We start from the raw sequence: 18,763 nt of genomic DNA on the forward strand, positions 1-18,763 counted from the left end.
CTTTCCTATCTTCACTCGTCTGTGATTTATTTTGTAATTCTTCGCACAGTATCTGGCCAGAGGAGGTACTGTTGTGCTATTTCCTCAATAAACTCTTAAGCAGAATCCTGATGTATTAACCAAATGAAAACATAGCTGTTCTGATAGGAGTGGAGAGGTAATGTCCAGAGTCCTGAACCCTCACGGAAGCCCCCAAGGCACCTATTATTGGCGACTTCCTTTGAAATATTTAGTTTAACATATAGAAATATGGTTTAGGAGATGAAAAATAGATTTAGAGCCTCAAGGAGCACTTGGTTTGGTTCAGCCTTGAAGACACAGCTGCATTCTTACTCTTGTGTTCTGTGAAATAACCTTACGCCCATATAACAAATGCTTTCTGTTGTTGTTGTTTGACTTAAAGCTGTCTGAAATGGATTTCTGTTTCTTGCAACTGAAGAGTCTTAGCTAAAGAGTTTTAACTAGGACAACGATGCTTCAGTGTGGTTATGAGGATTAAATAACATAAAGTATTTCAAGCACTTCAATTAGCACCTCAAGAAATGTTTCTCCCCTCTTCCAACTGTTAACAGCATCCCATGTGCCCAGAGCATCAGACTTACCTGTGTTTTGTACATGATCAAAATAACAAGTCCAGTTTTTGAGACAGAGACGGAGTTTCGCTCTTGCTGCCCAGGCTGGAGTGCACCACAACCTCCACGTCCCAGGTTCAAGCGATTTTCCTGCCTCAGCCTCCCAAGCAGCTGGGATTACAGGCATGCGCCACCAACACCCGGCTAATTTTGTATTTTTAGTAGAGACGGGGTTTCTCCATGTTGGTCAGGGTGGTCTGGAACTCCCAATCTCAGATGATCCGCCCCCCTCGGCCTCCCAAAGTGCTGGAATTACAGGCGTGAGCCATCGTGCCCAGCCAGTTTTCTTTTTTGCAAGTTTTTCCTCATTCCAGCCTTCATCTTTCAGGTGGTGTTGTGATTTATGTTTGCTTTTTTTTTTTTTTTGCTATGTTCTGAAATGATTGAGTTGGTCGTACTCCTCAGTTCATGGCACACTATCATCAGACCCTGACAGTAAGGCCCTCTTGATTTATTTTTTATTTATACCCTTCAAATCCCACTTTCCCCTATAATAAGCATTTTCTAATGTGCTTAATGTGCATATTTCCATTTATGTGTTTTCTAAACATAGTTATTATTTCATGGGCATGCATTATTAAATGTACTCCAAAGCTACTCAGATATTTGTCTCATTACATGTATTTGTTTAACCTAAGCACTGTTTTTTAGCTCCATCCACATTGCCAGATGTTAATATTTAATCTGTTATTTCACATTGATGCCTAATAGTCCGAGGTATGCATCTGTCCACTCTTCCATTGATGAGCTCCCATGCTGCTTCCAACTCCATGCTACTACAAATAACCCTGCACTGAACATCCTTGTATTGGTCCCCTTGTGAACTCGTAAATAATTTGCTTTATGTTACTTAGGGGAGGAATTGCTGCTGGGCTACTGGGTATGAATCTGTTTAATGTGTCCGAGTAATGCCATATTGCTTTCCAAAAGTGGTGGAACCAATCTTGCAGCAGTGCAAGATTCTGTATTTCCACATCTGACAACACTTGCAATTTTTCTTTTTCTTTCCTTTTTTTCTTTTTTTCTTTTTTTTTTTTTGAGACAGAGTCTCACTCTGCTCTCCAGGCTGGGGTGTAGTGGTATAATTATGGCTCACTGCAGCCTCCCAGCCTCAACCGATCCTCCTGCTTCAGCCTCCTGAGTAGCTGGGACTATAGGCGCATACCACCATGCTCAGCTAATTTTTAAAATTTTTTTGTAGAAGTGGGATCCCACTGTGTTGCCCAGGCTGGTCTCAAACTCCTGGGGTCAAGAAGTTCTCCCGCATTGGCCTCCCAAAATACTGGGACTACAGGCAAGAGCCACTGCACCCAGCCAACACTTGCTGTCTTCTAGATTTCTAATCACTGGTTTGATAGGAATAAAGTGATAGCTCATTATTTGTTTAGTTTGCATTTGATTACTAATATAAATTTCCATATATTTATTAGCTTTCTCCTCTGCAATTAACTGCCTGTTCATATTCTTTGCTCCTTTTTTTAAAAAATTGGGTTGCTTTTTCCTGTTCATTTGCAGGAGTTCCTTATATATTTTAGAGTGATATTACACCCTTGTCAGTTTTAGACAAAGCAAATGTATTCTCCATCCTGCCATCTGCCTGTTAACTTGGTTAATAATGCCCTTTATGGAACAGAAATCCTTGATTTTTTCATAATAAAACTCCCCAGCTTTTGCTTTATGACTTGCACTTTTAAAATGTTGAAATATGGGTACCACTTTCTTAGTTGTGCTTATTCTTTGTCAGATATCTCTCAATCTGAATTCACTGGTGAGGTCTCTCTAGGCATTCCATTGTCACTGAACTCCAAAGTCACTGTTCTGACTGAATTTAACCCTCTTTGAACCTTTTCCCCCATACAGTCTCAAGCTATGAAAATCATAGCCTTTCACTATTTGAAGTCAAGTTTTTCATAACCTTGGACACATATTTCACCTTATTTCCTTGGCTACCAGAAACTCAGTGACATGGTTACTTTCTCTCAAAGATTTTTCTTCACTTCCATTTCACTAATCAGTTCCATCTTTGTGGGTCAGAATTAGATCCAGAATAGCAATCTGTACTATGTCACCTCTTCCTTCTGAGGAATGACATTTACGTCAGATAACATATCCTCCGATTCTGGAACTTGGTTTTGTGCCGGTTTCATTATTTGCTTCTGGGATCTGTAATCCAATTTATGTATCTGTTTTGTTAGCCTTGGCACATTTTAAAAACGTGACTTATTTCCTCTCCTTTATATTTACCTAAACGATTCCTTTCTTGTTTCCATGCTCAATAATATAAAAAGCCCACACAAGACTCTACCTTCGTGATGTAAAGGGCTACTCTGACTTTTCTTCTATCATTTTCTTTTGTTTTTATTTCATTCCTTGCACTTATTTTCTTTTATCTCTTTCTTTCCTTCCTTCATCCCTTACTTGCCCTTTTTTTCCCTCTTTTCTTCCTGAATTTTACAAATGCCGGGGCAAGGGCTAATTTTCTGCAGATCACAGCAAAGAAGCTGCTTCTTACCCAGAAGCAGGTTTCCCACAAACACATGGTGTGTGTCCCATAACCTGCAATCCTTTTTTAGCTGCGCATCAGAGCTTAGTTCTGTTTCTATGGAGCAACATACTGTACCTTTTTCCCTGCCAGGTTCCAGGTGTGAATCCCATCCTACCATGTTTCTGTATGAGATTTTATTTTCCTCATCATATAAAATCTAAAATTCTATTGTTTTATTACCTGTATTTTGTGCATTGGTGTGGACACCATACGTAGGTTTTTTGTTTTGTTTTGCCAACTCCATTGTACTTACTTTTTCCAGAAAATTACTAGGATGCTGCCTCTGCCATGGCTCTTCCTCCAGTGTCATACTTGATGTCCTCTGTAGCACAAAATGTCGTGGCTTTTCTGAGCATTTTTTAACTTCCTTTTTTAAAAAAAAAATTATTTTTACAAGCCCACAGTTAACATCACACATTTTTTTAAATTTCTTCTCCATTTTACCTTGTCCCACCTGCATACACACCTGCCCCTCCCACACACACACCATTCCCATTTTAAAACTGAAGTGCTTTCAATTTAGTGGGCAATGCTTATAGAAAACAGATTTTCCCTTTGATCTTCCGAGAAGCACTCTGTCCCGATTCAAGAACACTCCGTCTCAATTCAATTATTCTCTTATAATTAGACTGTGAGCTCCTTAAAGGCAGGGACCATGACTTCCTGGAGTCTGCTGCAGTGCCCATGGCCTTCAATGACACATAGCAGGCAGTTGGTAAACACTTGCTGACAAATTCACTCAGTCATGGTTCTCTTTTTGGGTGTATTTTTCCATCATGCTGATAACAATTATTCACCCACTGTAAAAAAATTTTTGATTCTTTATTCTCAAAGCTGGATTCAAATCACGATAAGCTTTCCTTAGCATATTGTAACCATTTATAGCAGATTAAAGTGTAGTACCATTTAATGGGAAAAAAAAAAATTCTTCTATAGTTCAGGTGAACAGGCTTCTGTTCCTAACACTGTCATTAACTGTGTAACCTTGGGCATATCACCCATTTCCTTAGTTATGTACAATGACATAATTAATATTTGCTCACCGCAATTCTCTTAGAAGGAGGCTGTACTTTTTAATGAAGTACTTGGGGTAAAAATAAGATAAAATTCCCCTACCCGGGGGGCTACGTGTGAAAGAAACTATTTTTCTCAAAATATGAGAATGCGCTGGTAATGCTGAGCAAGTAGGCAGGAGCAGAAAGAAAGGAAGGAAGGGTGGGGTGGAGGAGCCTGTTAAAGGCCTAAACTTCTTCATGGGACTTTCCCCAGCATCCCTACCCCACCCACCTCCATTTTCCTATTCGATCTACTGTAAAATATTTTAAATGCCTAGCAGGATTATGTAATAGTTCTTCTTGAAACCAATGAAAGGGTTTTTATGAGTCCTACAGTTGATAAGGAATGAAACTGAGGCAGCCTGCATGGACTCAGGGGTGTGGATGCGAGGGGTTGGGGATGGGCTGATTCTCTCTTTTTGGAATCCAGGATCTGGTATAAAAATGAGATCCTTAATTTCTGGAAATCTGTTTTTCCTTCCATCTGTGTCTGCTTATTAAGCCATTAAAAACTGCGTGCCTTAAAAAGAAACTTAAAAACTGGCAAATGAGAAACCTTACAACTACAGGATCTTCTGTCTTTGTATTTATATGTATTGTGTGTGTAATGTTTATATAAAAGAGCTCTATTAATTGGCTTAAAGAAAAGCACTTAAATATTTTCTCAGAAAAATTAAAACTAATGCTTTTTAGTTCATGTGACTATGGTAAACTTTCAAAAATAAAGACAGTTTTAAAGACTATTGGTAAAATAAAAATGTCTTCAAAATTTAGATATTTGGTCTAAATTAGGTCAGATATTAGGTTTTCTAAATGTTTTAAGGTCATAAACTGCTTCTTTGACTTTTGGAAATTGTTCAATTTACCTACCTTGAAGCAATTAAATTCTAGATAAAGCCTGGGGACATGTGGAATTAGCCATGCCCCCTAGCTATGCAAAGAAGGTTATAAAGAAAAGAGATTTTATATAAGAAATGATCTTGTATGGTAAATTATTATCCTAAAGCAAAATGACTGGTTGTTTAAAAAGAGGGATGTTTAGGGCAAGTAAGATAGTCCAAGCATGTGGTAGGTGATCTGTGTAAGTCATGAAAGGACTTGTGAAAGGGAATTTATGCAAGAAAAGTTGTAAAATTCAAAGGTTGTTAGACCTCCTAAATCCTTCATAAAATGCCACTATGACTCTTACTGTACAACTTGCCTAGCTTTACAATTAGGTAAGGCCTGAGACATGTGGAGAATCAAGAGGAAAATAAACTATGGGACATTACAGAAATTGTATGGAATGCTTTGGACTTCCCAGGTTTGGAACTGAAATTCGGGTCAAATTTAATCAGATTCTTAACAGACATGGGTACTCCCTTCAGACGTCTGAGTTACATACAAAATGGCTGTGTGAGGCCTGGCGCAGTGGCTCACACTTATAATCCCAGCACTTTGGGAGGCCAAGGTGGGCAGATAGCTTGAGGTCAGGAGTTCGAAACCAGCCTGTGCAACATGGTGAAACCCCATCTCTACTAAAAATACGAAAATTAGCCAGGTGTGGTTACACATGCCTGTAATCTCAGCTACTCGGGTAGCTGAGGCAGGAGAATTACTTGAACCCAGGAGTCAGAGGTGCAGTGAACTGAGATTGTGCCACTACACTCCATCCTGGGCAATAGAGTAAGACTGTATCCAAAATAAATAAATAAATAAATAAAACTAAAATTGCTGTGTGATCATCACTAAAGTTTATTTCACCAATAACATTTTCTAAGATTCTAAGGGGTGGTAACGTGTGTTTTTTTATGCCCAGCTCTAAAATCTTGTAATTCTTTAGATGTTATATACTTAAGTTTCAATTATACACATTTTCTGCCTATTATAAGAAAGGTCCCTTACTACTAATTCCAGACAGACTTTCCCAGACCCCACATTGTAACATCTCTGAAATGGAATGTGTCTTATAATTGATGGCAGCCTTCAATTACTGTTGGCCACGCAGCAGTCATGACACAGTTGTCATTGCATATACATGCCTGATCCTAGTTGTTATCCTAAGTGGCATGACTGCAAATCTATAATCCCTTGATGTTTCGGTTAATCAACCATTTAATGACCATTTGAAGGAATACTAGTCCTAGTTGTTGTCTGAACACCTTCCCTGAACATGTTCTAGCAAGATCAAAAAATGTGCCAGCATTAAAACTTGCATACTAGGTATTGTAGCCTGGAAGAAATTCCCATAGCCAGTAGTAGAGGACTTTATTTTTTTCTTTAAGAAATGCCACTTCATGATTATTCAAAATGGCCCAGAGAATAGAAATGCATGGGAAAATGCATCAACAATTCTGAGTCAAAAAGTGATTCAAGTGTCAGACTCAATGTGAAAAAAATTAAATAATACCATAAGGACTTAGTTATTTCAGTGCATAGTAGTGATTTTTTTTAAGTTCTATTCCTAAACAACTCTAAAAGAGTTATTTAAATAAGAATGAAACTTTAAAATATAAATGATAAATCATAGTGATAGTTTGACAGTATTTTTTCCTTTCTTAATGGTACCTAAAATAGGATGCCATACAGTCAATGGTGCCTTAAAGTCAATAAAGTAGATACTTCAGAGACTATAAAAATGAGAAAGCAGTTCCAGCTCTCAAGATAACTGATAATCCAGAAGGGAGAACGTAAAAGCACATAAGGAATAATAGAAGTAAGGCAAAATGCAGTTACCATCCCCCAAATAGGTACAAAGAAAAAGATTTAGACATTTTGAGGAGGAAGAGAGCACATCAGGAAAGGCTCCACGAGGTAAGTAGCATTAGAGAAGGGCTTTAGAGAACCAATAGAATTCTAACTAACAGACATGATGGAGCAGGTAAGTAAAGAGAATGACCAGAGAACCAGATGCAGGAAAATGAGGGGCATTTCTGGGAAATGGTGAGTAGCACATTTTGACTAGAGTTACCCTTTCTGACTTTACAGGCTTCTTTAATAATTTGATGAAAATTATGAACCCTACTCCTTGAAATAAATGCACAAATTCATAGTCAAAGGTTTGCATGCTATTTCTGTGGCTTTCCCATTCACAGGTAGCACGGGAGAGGGAAAAGGGGCAAGGGGAGGTGGGGAACACCTCTGAGAGGATGGTGCAGGTGGCCCAGGCTGCAGAAGTCCTTTTTCTGGAGGAGATGTGCATCCGACTGCACTTGGAAAGAATGACTGAGAGATATGGAATTGAGGCCAGAGGATGCTCATTTAGACAGCTCACTCAGGGATTAAAGAAACTGGGATACCCTTGGGAATCATTTCCAGCTTTGACTTGGATGATATGGGCTTCTCACCTGGTGGGATGGTGTCTAGAAGATGTAGTTGGGAAATGAAATATACAGGTTAAAAAATATTCCGGGCCTAATTAGGGAGTACCTTGACTCCCACGCCCACTGGATTTTAAACTTAGCTTAGGAAGCACTAGGGACACACAGATTTCTGAGAAGAATGAATGTCAGAGCTCTGGTTTAGGAAGATTAACCTTCGGATGAATGGTATGTGAGCAAGGCCAGGGAAGACCAGTCAAGAGTTTATTGCAGTTGCTCTTTTACATTCTTCAAATACATTCTATTTATTTACTTTCCCTTCTCTCCTCGCCACCCACCATTTGGCAGAGAACCAGGCCTTTAGCAGGTATCTGAAAGTGCTTGCTGAAGTGAAAGCCATAAATTCCCTTAGAGGCTCCCCTTGTAATGTCCCTATTCCCCGACAGGTGGCACCATTACAGCATTATTTACAGAGCAGGATTCCTTCTGCAAGCACAGTGCTTCCAAGCAGAAAGAGAATTCACTTTCTGGGGACAGTCTAAATGTGAGGGGGAAATGGTAGCTGGAATAAAGGATTCAAAAACATGTCTTTTGTTCAAAAACATTTCTTACCATAGCAAAGTATCCTGGCTGAATTTATTCTTCAAGGCATATAAATGAGGAAGATGCTTTTGAAAACTTGCCTTTTCAAAGATGCAAGCAATTTTATGTCCTGCAAGAAGTATACATCTAAATATATTTGGGTAAGGACTATTCCTTAGTTCAGGGAAAACTACTAGGTGAGCCATTTCATCATACGTATCAAACACAGACTATCATTTATGGTGATCCTGAGATCATGTAAAACTAAGTGTTCATGTTGGAGGTCAGCTTACATCTCTTAGGGAAATAACAGTTTCTCTAAGAGCAGATTTTAGCCGTACCAGGATAAAACTGTAGCTTACTTCTATGAAGCTATACATGTTTTCATCTTGAGAATAGGAGCTAAACCCTCAGAGAAGCCCCTTAAACCAGTGTGAGACGGGAGTGCCAGAAACTGAAAGAGTTGTGATGAGTTACATGCAGCACAGCATGTGTTGGCCCCAGACATAAAACGGTATGAAGCCATGGCGAGGGCCATTTCCTCACCTCCACATCAGCAGTGCTCCAGCAAACTCCAAGTACTAGCAGACTTGGAAGTATTGGGAGACAGGATTTTTAGCACACCATGGGTGTCAACAAAATTTGAATGTGTTGATTAGATGGTGAGTAATCAGATTTCTGTAAAAATTAGGAAAAGGTGCCAAGGGTACCAGGTTCAGGAAAAGTCATTTCCCCTAGGGTATTTCTCAAGTTAAAAAGTCTCATTACCCTTTATCTCAGTGATTCTTATTTTTTTTAACTTAATTCTTATTTTTTAAGAATAAAGTTGAAACAATGTACCTTTCTCTAGAGAATGTACATACTTAAATGACTTTGCATTCAATTTCAAGGGGTTGTGGCCCTCTGCAGTTCAACTGTGACCCTTGCCCATGAGTCTGCGCTTAGGAATCCCAGCTGACACTCACTCATCAGAGAAGAGGCCGGGAGGCATTACAAAGGAGAAATGCAAGAGAAGAGTGGGGAATAGGAAGAAACAAGGACCTCCTACCTCTGCTGGATCCTTGTGAGATGCTGGGTGCAGGTGACTGAATAAGGTTGAAGGATCGCTTTTTCTGGAGAGATTTTTGTCATCTGGGACTTGAGGGGCAATGGTTAAAGAACTTCAAAGAGGCCTTAAGGGACTGAGGACAGTGGGCATAAGAAGGGGAACTGGAGTCAAAGACTAAAAGACTCTGCCAGAATGTTCTACAGAGGCTAACGAGCTAAACTGCCCTTGGGTTTTTTTTGAGACATGGTCTCACTCTGTTGCCCAGGCTGGAGTGCAGTGACACAATCATGGCTCACTGCAACCTCAATCTCCTAGGCTCAAGTGATCCTCCTATGTCAGTCTCCCAAGTAGCTGGGATGACAGGTGTGAGCCACCATGCCCACCCTAAGTTGCCCTTGGGATTCATGTCAGACTCTGGAGAATCTGAAATATAGGGAGTGGGAAAGAGGCACAAGAATGGAGCTGTGTGAGAGAACACTTGGGAGCATCAGCTTCTTCCTCCTGGAACAGGTCCAGGAGGCCGTCTTCTTGGTGCTATTATTATATTACCACCCACTGGACTCTGGGAAGGGTCGCTAACCAAAATCTGAACTGCAATTTCTTTTTCCAACTAAGAAGATGAAAAGTAACCAAAACTAAGGTTGTTTCCTTTTCAGGATTCGTTTAGGCTCGATTGGAGAAATACCCTTATTTCTCCAATATGAAGATTCCTCTCTGAAGATCCAAATGAAAGAGCAATTAGCAAAGTGGTTCCATCTAGGGCTTTTTAGATCAGACAGACCTGGGTTTAAGTCCTGGCTCTGCCAAGTACTAGCCTGTGACCCTGAGTGTCTTAGAGTCTGTTTCTGAACTGTTATATGAAAATAATAGGCCGGGTGCGGTGGCTCAAGCCTGTAATCCCAGCACTTTGGGAGGCCGAGACGGGTGGATCACGAGGTCAGGAGATCGAGACCATCCTGGCTAACATGGTGAAACCCCGTCTCTACTAAAAAAAATACAAAAAACTAGCCGGGCGAGGTGGCGGGCGCCTGTAGTCCCAGCTACTCGGGAGGCTGAGGCAGGAGAATGGCGTAAACCCGGGAGGCGGAGCTTGCAGTGAGCTGAGATCCGGCCACTGCACTCCAGCCTGGGCGACAGAGCGAGACTCCATCTCAAAAAAAAAAAAAAAAAAAAAAGAAAATAATAATAGTACCTATTTCATAGGGCTGTTGGGAGATAAAATTGGGTGCAGTTTCTGGCACATAGTAGATGCTTAATAAATGACAGTTATTATTGTTTTTCTTAGTGCCTACTGCTGGAACTATAATAGGAACCTATCTCCCAGTCCTCAGAGACACTTTCCCACTTACATACTTTAGCAGCTCTCTCTAGGGCCCCCAATACACATTCCCCAGTCACTGCATAACTCAAGATTCCTCTGGCCAGCCTCTGTGTTTAGGGCTGACTGCCCCAAGACGTTTTTGGCCCGTAGTTACATGACATTCATCATGTCCCTTTCATTTATGATGAAAAGCTAGCTTAGGAATCTTACCATTCCCCTTTCCTTAGCTCCATCTAATTCTAAATAACTAGAATTCTGTAGATAGAATCAGATAAGTAGAATTAGATAGAATACCTAATATCTAATTCTAAAGAAGGATAAGGGTTTTTTTTTTGTTTTTTTTTTTTTGTTTTGTTTTTGAGACAAAGGCTCTTGATGCCCAGGCTGGAGTGCAATGGCACAATCTTGGCTCACCACAGCCTCCGCCTCCCCGGTTCAAATGATTCTCCTGCCTTAGCCTCCCGAGTAGCTGGGATTACAGGCATGTGCCACCACGCCTGACTAATTTTGTATTTTTAGTAGAGACGTGGCTTCTCCATGTTGGTCAGGCTGGTCTCGAACTCCTGACCACAGGTGATCCACCCGCCTTGGCCTCCCAAAGTGCTGGGATTACAGTTGTGAGCCACTGCGCCCAGCCTCAAGGATTCTTTAGATAGGAAAAGATTATATAAAAAGAAAGTTTCTAGAGCCTTCCCTGGGTAGCTTTGTTTTCCCAGAGGAGCCAGTCACCACCACCCCCCTACTCCAATAAAACTATAAGGAAACTAACATTTGCACAAGACTTCTTAGGAGTCCTGTATATTTTTCTCCCCAACAACTTTTTGTTCCCATTTTACATATCCAGAAACTAAGCCTTGAGCACTCAATTCAGTGTTGGAACTGAGATTTAAGTCCAGATCTGTGTCTTTAGTGCTCTCTCTTTCCACCACTCCGCAGCTACCAGCAGCAAGAAAACACACACACACATACACACACACACACACACACACACACCACACACACACACACACACAGCACCCTAGCTCATTCTGCTCTCAAATTTTGTTCAGGGTCTCCATTGCCCAAGGGAGTAGACTAGAGCTGTCAGTCAAGCCCTCTGGGGAACACCTTCCCCGGGTTCTCCACTAGAGGCCTGAGGCAGTTATTGTGGTTTCCCTTTGTGATGTGTCACTGTATTTCCAGAGATCCCAGGTAATCCCTCCAGAACAATACCCCCACCCCACTTCCTCCACGGAACAGGTGCAGTACCTGCCATTCCAGGACGCAGATTTGGAAATCATCTCCCAGGGGCCAGATGCTTCACTGAAAAAGAAGTCTCCTGCACATTTGGAGTTCTGGCTACTAAAAACTCATGTTAGCAAGGGAATCTCAACACTTACCACCTCCTTCCCCAGGGCAGCTTGAGGTCAAGGTCCAGGACAGAAGGGAAAGCAGGCGGAGCTGGCAATGCCTGTCTGTCCCAACCAGGACAGGAACAGTCAACTCCTTGAACTGGAGGCAAGGAGAGAGGAGGGAAGGTATGGTCCCTGCAGTTCCCACTAAGCCCAACCCTGATATCCCTCTAGTACCAGTCAGCAAGGAGGGGAGATGACGCCTTTTTATTAAGGTTAACACCAAGGAAAGTATTGAGAAGGAATACACAAAGGAGGGGGAGGGCACACAAAGTCACCACTTGAGGAGGTGGGAGGGCGGCACATCAGTAAAAGAACCTCAGGACAGCCACATGCTCCATGCCCTGGTTGGGAGAAGAGGGAGGGAAAAGCGCCATGATAGCTTGGAGCTCATAGAAGGGTCTGAAGCCCCCTGAACCTAACATCAGAGCCACAAGCCCTGCCCCTAAGGGCTCACACACTACTACACAAGTAGACACACATAACACACACAAGACATTATGAAGGCAACACCGAGAGGCAGCGGGCAGGGACATATTGACAGAAAAAGGAACTGAAGTTAAGCAGGTGTAGCCAGGAGAGACAGTTTTTGGCTGCGGCCCCAAGAGTCCCTCAAATGTCCCCTAAATCTGGGCTGCTGCTGAGCACCCCCGAGTCTCTGCCTGTGAACTGGGCTCTTTGTTCTCTAAGCCCCAGTGAGTGGAAAAGCAATCCCAGATGAAGTCAGTGACAAGGCGGATCCGCTCTGCATGCAGAATCCTAGAGGTTGAGCTATTATGTCTTCATGCACATTCATAGCCAGCTCCTCCCAGCCTAGGGGCCCTTGGAACCCCATTCACCCAGATTCCTAGGGCTGCAGTTCCCTCCTCAAGCTTCCTTTACCAATCAGCAGCCGCAGAGATCTGTGAGGGGGAGAGGCTTCTGCAGAGCACTGAATATCTTGGATTTCAGCAGAAGGGTAAATTTCCTGTTGCCAGAACAGAATACCCCCAATTCCTTAATTTCTAGGCAAATTGTTAGAGATTATTTGCCATGGTCCTAGATAAGTCCTTTTTCAGAATAGAAAAAGCAGAATTTTATTTACACATTTCCGGGGTTCTCCTGTTGTCTGGGGAGGGGGAAAGGACAGGATAGGTTTGGATGGGAGTCCAGAGATGGGCGCTTCCTCTCCCGGAGCCTCACCTTTCCGCAGTTTGCTATAATTCGCTTAGTTGGGCAGAAAGAATTCTTGATGCTCCCAAAGTCCTTCACCCTACAAATCCTTCCTCGAGGGAGTCTCTCTCTCTGCCTGACCCACAAGAGCAGCTGTCCAAGGGAAGCATGCCGCACCGCGCCGTTCAGTCCCCTCGCGTCATGCACTCGGAAACCCAAAGACAGCCCGAGAAGGTAGTGCCCCACGGAGTCCCCTCACAGGGAGGCCTCGCCCTCCAGTTGCAGCAGGGTAATGTCGGGCATGTCGAGGGGCTCCATAGGTGGCCCGTCCCCCGCAAGGAGACCAGCACAGGGACTTTCGGGGCGCTCACAGTGACTGGTGGGTGTGGCGGGGCTGGGCATCTCCTTCTCTTCTTCCTCGTCCTCCTCGTCCTCGGGATCGCGACCCAGTAAGCCGCTGTCCCCAATTCCAGGTGAAGGAGTCTCCGGCTCTTGGGGGTCGCTCGGGAAGCTCCCCTTGCCGCTGACCACGCCCAAGCCGCCCTGGCGGGGCGCAGTGGTCATAATCTGGCACATGGAGACGATGGCTCGCTGGTTGGCGCACACGTCGTCCGAGAGCACCTGGATGTGCGAGGCCTGCTCGTCCAGGGCCCCCCTCATGGCCCTCACGTCCTCAAACAGGGCTTGCAGCTGGGCTTTCAGGTGCTCCATCAGTTCCTTCATGCCGCCGTTGTACTCCCCGGAGATCACGTCCCCCACGGCCGGCACGGTGGACACCTCCAGGGGCGCCGGTATGTCGCCGCCGTCCTTGGTCATGATCTCCAGCAGACCGTCCTCCATTGAGTGGCAGAAGCGGGTGGCGGCGGCTCTGGGTCGCGTCCAGCCCGGCCTTCGGGGTGGGGGAGGGGGTGGAGGGGGGAGGTCTTGGGAGGGGTGGGGAGGAGCGGAGGGAAGCGGAGGCTCCCGAGACTGGCTGGGAGCGGACGTGAGAGACTAGTCCTGGGCAGAGGGCGCGGGCTGGGTCGCGGGAGGCCGAGAAGAGGCGGCGGGACGAGAACCCGGAGAGGGTCCCAGAGCCGGCGTCTCTTGGGCTCGCCCCGGGACGAAAGTGCCCTGCCCTGCCTCACCTCCCGGATTGCGCCCGTGTCAGCGCCGCCCTCTGGGCGCCACAAGCAGAGAGCGCCTGCCGGTTCCCTGGGTCACAGACGCTCTCGCGGAGGGGTCCGGGTCCAGGCTGAGGCCAGCGGCGCGTAGCGCTCGGGACTCCCCCAGGCCATTAACGGGCAGCGCCCGCGAGTGTGGCAGCAGCAGCTGGGGCTGGTCTCCCGGCGGCGCGGCGGCTGCTCCTCTGTTTCCAAGGCGACGCACGGCACGTAAATGACGTGTGTCTCCATGGTAACCAGGAAGTGGAGAAGAAAAAGGGAGGATGGCTGGAAGCTGCAGTGGGGCTGTGGAGTCTGGACTAGCGAGGTGGGGGGAGGAGAGGGGACGCTGCAGTGGCTTCGGCCGAGGCTGGAAAGTGTGTGGTTGCAATGTTTAATAGGGAAGCATGAGAGAGCCGTTTGCTGCATAAACCTCCAAGTCCGGGAGAGATCGTCCCTCCGCTAGCCGGGGTATGAGACCCAGCGCGACTGCCCTGGAAGGATTTTTCCAGCCCGCATTCCTTTCTCAGAGGATGGCGCTAAAGTCGAGACCTGCCTCCCTGTCCTCCAGCGGTGCGCAGGGAAGTGGAGAGGGTAGAGAGGCTGATGCTAATCATCCCAGAGTTGAGCTGGGGCACGGTGGCGCTCTGGAGCCGGCCCCACCGGGCCTGGCGGTGCAGAGGCAGGAGGAGGAGGGCACTACGGAGGTTTCTGCAGTAAATCAGCCCTCTCTCTATAGAAATCACCGGAGCTGGGAAAGGATGGGACTCCCTCCTTTATGAGACCGTACCGCTCCTACCCAGGTCCCTGGGAGTTTGTCCTGGATGGGCAGGCCAAGTACTTAAGTTTTGACAATGAAAGCTCCATAAGGGCAGAGATTTTTGTCTCCCCTGCATCCTCCATCACGGAATCCCCAGCTCCTAAAATAGTGCCTGGCACCTAGTATGTAGACGTTTAATATAGTTATTGAATGAATAACAAAAACCACCAAGTCCCATGCTCTCATCCGGAACTCTCCAAGCCAAACGTAGTGGGTTTTAGGAGACCCGAATTCAGTTTCGTTTCTGCCTCTTATTCATTCAGAGACCTTGGCCACATCATTTTCCTCATCTGTTAGGGAATTGAACTGGATAGTCTATAATATTATTTCTAATTCCGAATAACACTCTGCATCATCTCACAGGTGAAAAGGTAAACTGTTGACGGTTGCATGGAGGGGATGGATGGGATGGCTGTGTGTTAGAGTAATTCCCGCTCTCTCTTTCAGTGCCCAAGTTCAGACATACACTGAATATCCACAACCTTTGTGACAACCCCTTTCCCTATTTAAGGTGTGGAGAAGGAAAGGCAGAGGAAGAAAAACATTGTCTTTAATATATGTATATGATTCCAGATTGAGAAGGAATCAGCACCTGGGCAGAGCACATTAATAATGACCCTAGGAAATTAGGGAAGCCAAGTGATCAGAAACCAAAAATGAAGTTCACAAGAATAAATCTGGGGAAGAGAAACAAACCATGTCACTTCAAGATAGAGAAGAACTAGGGAAAGGTGTTTGTAGACTGGCGGTTCAGTTACAGCAAATGTGTTACCTTTGGGTTTCCCTGATTATGTGGTTGGTGATGAAGAGTGAGACTGGCCCAGGGAAACTTTTGTGACACTAGAGGACTGTTTGGCCTATACCAATCTTACTGCTATTAAAATAGAAACAAGTGGGGACTATCCTAAATGACCAGGAGCAGAATGTTTAAATAAACTAAGGCAAAATTGCTCCTATATAAAGTATTATGCAGCCATTAGAAATTTGATTTCCCAAAACAAATACATGAACAAATTTTAAAAACACGGTGTTGTATTTTCTGAAACTAATGATTCAGTCCTATTTGCTTGCTCATTTCTTCCTTCATTCTACAGATTTCTAGCACTCTCATCTTGGTTAGGACTGCTACCTCTGCTATATACCCAATAAGTGGTAATGACACCTTAGTTACTCCTGAAACTCTGGCTCAGGAGAGGACAGAAATGTTTTTCCTTGGTTTCCATAGGCACAGCTGAAGTGGGCTGGTATTTACAGAGAGACTTTATTAACAACTATAGGAAAGCTAGAAATAGACAGGACACATGAAAACAACTGAGCTTACACAGCATTAGTTTCTGATTATACTACAGCAAGCATGTTCTCAGGGCTTATGGGTTCAGCCCTGCTTTCATCCTTCCCAGGAGAGCTCTGCTATAGCCAGAAAAGACTGTCATGGCTTTCAGGCTTTCTGTCTGGGTCTGTTACTTTACATCTCTTGACAAGCACTTCACATGGAAGATTTCATCTTGCCAGTTCAGGCATATCCCTGCCTTCTACCTACAAAGAGTGACTCTGTCCCAGTGGGGGACCTCTCATCTTTGAAATCCCATAAGCTTACATTAAGCATAGCCCCCATACAGAAGGAGCTGTGGTATGTCATCATATAAGGCCTTTTGCCACAATTGTTGAGGATACCATTTATGTCAAGGCTTTCAGCATAAGATTACATCATGCTGTCCAGAGGTGCTGGCTGTGAAGTCCACTGAGAGTACAAGGGATCTGAGCCCAGAGGGAGGGGAAATTATTGGAGAAGCACAAAAGACCATGGGAAACATATGCAGAGATCAAGCAGTGTGGCTGGTCCAGTCAAGTTCCAGGTCAAACATTTGAGAGCCAAGGGTAGGTGGTAACTGGGGGAGTGGACTAGTAGCAGGATTTGAAAATTAGGAAGGTGACCAGGTGCAGTGGCTCATGCCTGTAATCCCAGCATTGTGGGAGGCTGAGGTGGGTAGATCACTTGAGATCAGTAGCTTGAGACCAGCCTGGTCAACATGGTGAAATCTGTCTCTACTAAAAACACGAAAATTAGCTGGGCATGGTGGTGGACACCTGTAATCCCAGCTACTCCAGCGGCTGAGGCAGGAGAATTGCTCAAACCTGGGAGGCAGAGGTTGCAGTGAGCCAAGATTGCACCATTGCACTCCAGCCTGAGTGACAGAGCGAAACTTCGTCTCAAAAAAAAAAGAAAAGAAAAGAAAAAAGAAAAAAAAAGAAAGATAAAAGAAAAAGAAAATATAGGAAGGAGACATTGGTGCGTCTGATAGAAAACCAGATCATTTCAGGAACTCTGTGTGAAAATGAGACAAGGTAGAAAGGTCTAGTCTCAGGAAAATAAGGAGAACAGAGGCAGAGCCTCAGTCAGCTAGCTGGGTTACAGGCCTGGGCCCTCTGGATCCCTGTGCCCTATAGTTAGTTGCATGGGTCCATTTCTAAGCAAAAGGGGGCCAGATGTGTACCCCAGCTATCCTACTAGAATATTCAGAGGAACTGCCACATAATAAGAGAATATAACCCCTACACAGCTTCTGCTTCCTGCTTTTCTATTATCCTCTGGGAATCACCTTAGCTGTTCTCTTCCTTCATCCCACTGTCATCGATCTGTGGTGGGGAGAGACCGTCATGCTGCCTACATACAGGTTTCCATCAGGTACACCTAGTTTCAAACATCATATTCTCACTAAAATTGGGATTCAGAAGAGGCTCTGCCATTTACCTCTGTCTAGTATCTAGTGTATCTCTAGTTTATACTTTATATAGCTGGTGTATTTTTTGCACTATAAATCCGATAATGTTGGCTAGACTCAGTTCTAGAGCAATGATCTAAAACAAGATACAGTTGACTGCTGTACCTTAGGCCCCAAATCCCAGACAATATCCCCCAAGTATAACTTTTATGAAGCTGAGCTGCTTTGTGGCCCATGGCAGCGTGATATCACATTCAAAAGAAACATATTCAATCGCCAAAAGCATTAAAAAGCAATTTAGATTTTTATTACAGTCTCTGGGCAAACTCTAAAGGTGTTTACATTCTTAGTGCACAGCAAAACATCTGAAACTTGTCTTCCTTCCTTCTCTATTTGTTCCACAAATTATGGCACAGCTGTTGCTGCCGGTCTCTCTCCTTTCTCCCCAAACACCCTCAAACTTTCTCTCAAGCCTGACCCTTGCTTTTTCACTCCCTGGCTCTCCTCACTTCTTGGATGTATTCTTATTCTCTTCTCCAAGCAGCAGCTTCCTGTCCTTCTCACGTAAATCAGGCCAAGCTTATTTTAGCTCTTTTGATTCTATCCTTTATTCCTCCAATCTGCATGAGTACTGAGAACTCCAGCTATCAATTACAGAGGTCTTCTCAGAGCATAGAAAAGATGGAGAGGCTGAGAATATTCGCATTGTTGTGGGTTTTGCCTGTCACATAGACTAGTTTTTCTCAGCACCAGAGAGTGGTTTACCTGGCATTACAGCCAATCTGCTTTGTTATCTCCCCGACGTTCGCACAGCAAAATGGACATGGTGGTTTGCAAAGACCCTAGGCCTGTATGAGCCTCTAACTGGAGAGGTGATCCAACTGTCCACAACCTCAAGATTATTTAGCGTCATAGACATGGTCATGTGGTGAGCCACCTACTCACACCTCATGTAAGGTCTGAACTACACTTCCAGTTGCTTGCTCTGTGACCTCAAACTGTTTTTAGGAGTCTTTAAGGCTACCCCTAACCCCTTATTTCTCTTCCATATTA

General features: G+C 44.3%; 1 protein-coding gene across 1 annotated transcript; it reads right to left on the reverse strand.

The window, feature by feature from the left end:
* Nucleotides 1-12,061: 12,061 nt before the first annotated feature.
* CCDC184 (coiled-coil domain containing 184) lies at nt 12,062-14,398 on the reverse strand. Its single transcript, XM_033222259.1, has one exon. The coding sequence runs from the start codon at nt 13,863-13,865 to the stop codon at nt 13,281-13,283; it is 585 nt and encodes a 194-aa protein (XP_033078150.1). The 5' UTR covers nt 13,866-14,398; the 3' UTR covers nt 12,062-13,280.
* Nucleotides 14,399-18,763: the final 4,365 nt, after the last annotated feature.

Source organism: Trachypithecus francoisi, unplaced genomic scaffold (genome assembly GCF_009764315.1).
Source record: "Trachypithecus francoisi isolate TF-2019V2 unplaced genomic scaffold, Tfra_2.0 Lachesis_group11, whole genome shotgun sequence".
Lineage (NCBI taxonomy): Eukaryota > Metazoa > Chordata > Mammalia > Primates > Cercopithecidae > Trachypithecus > Trachypithecus francoisi.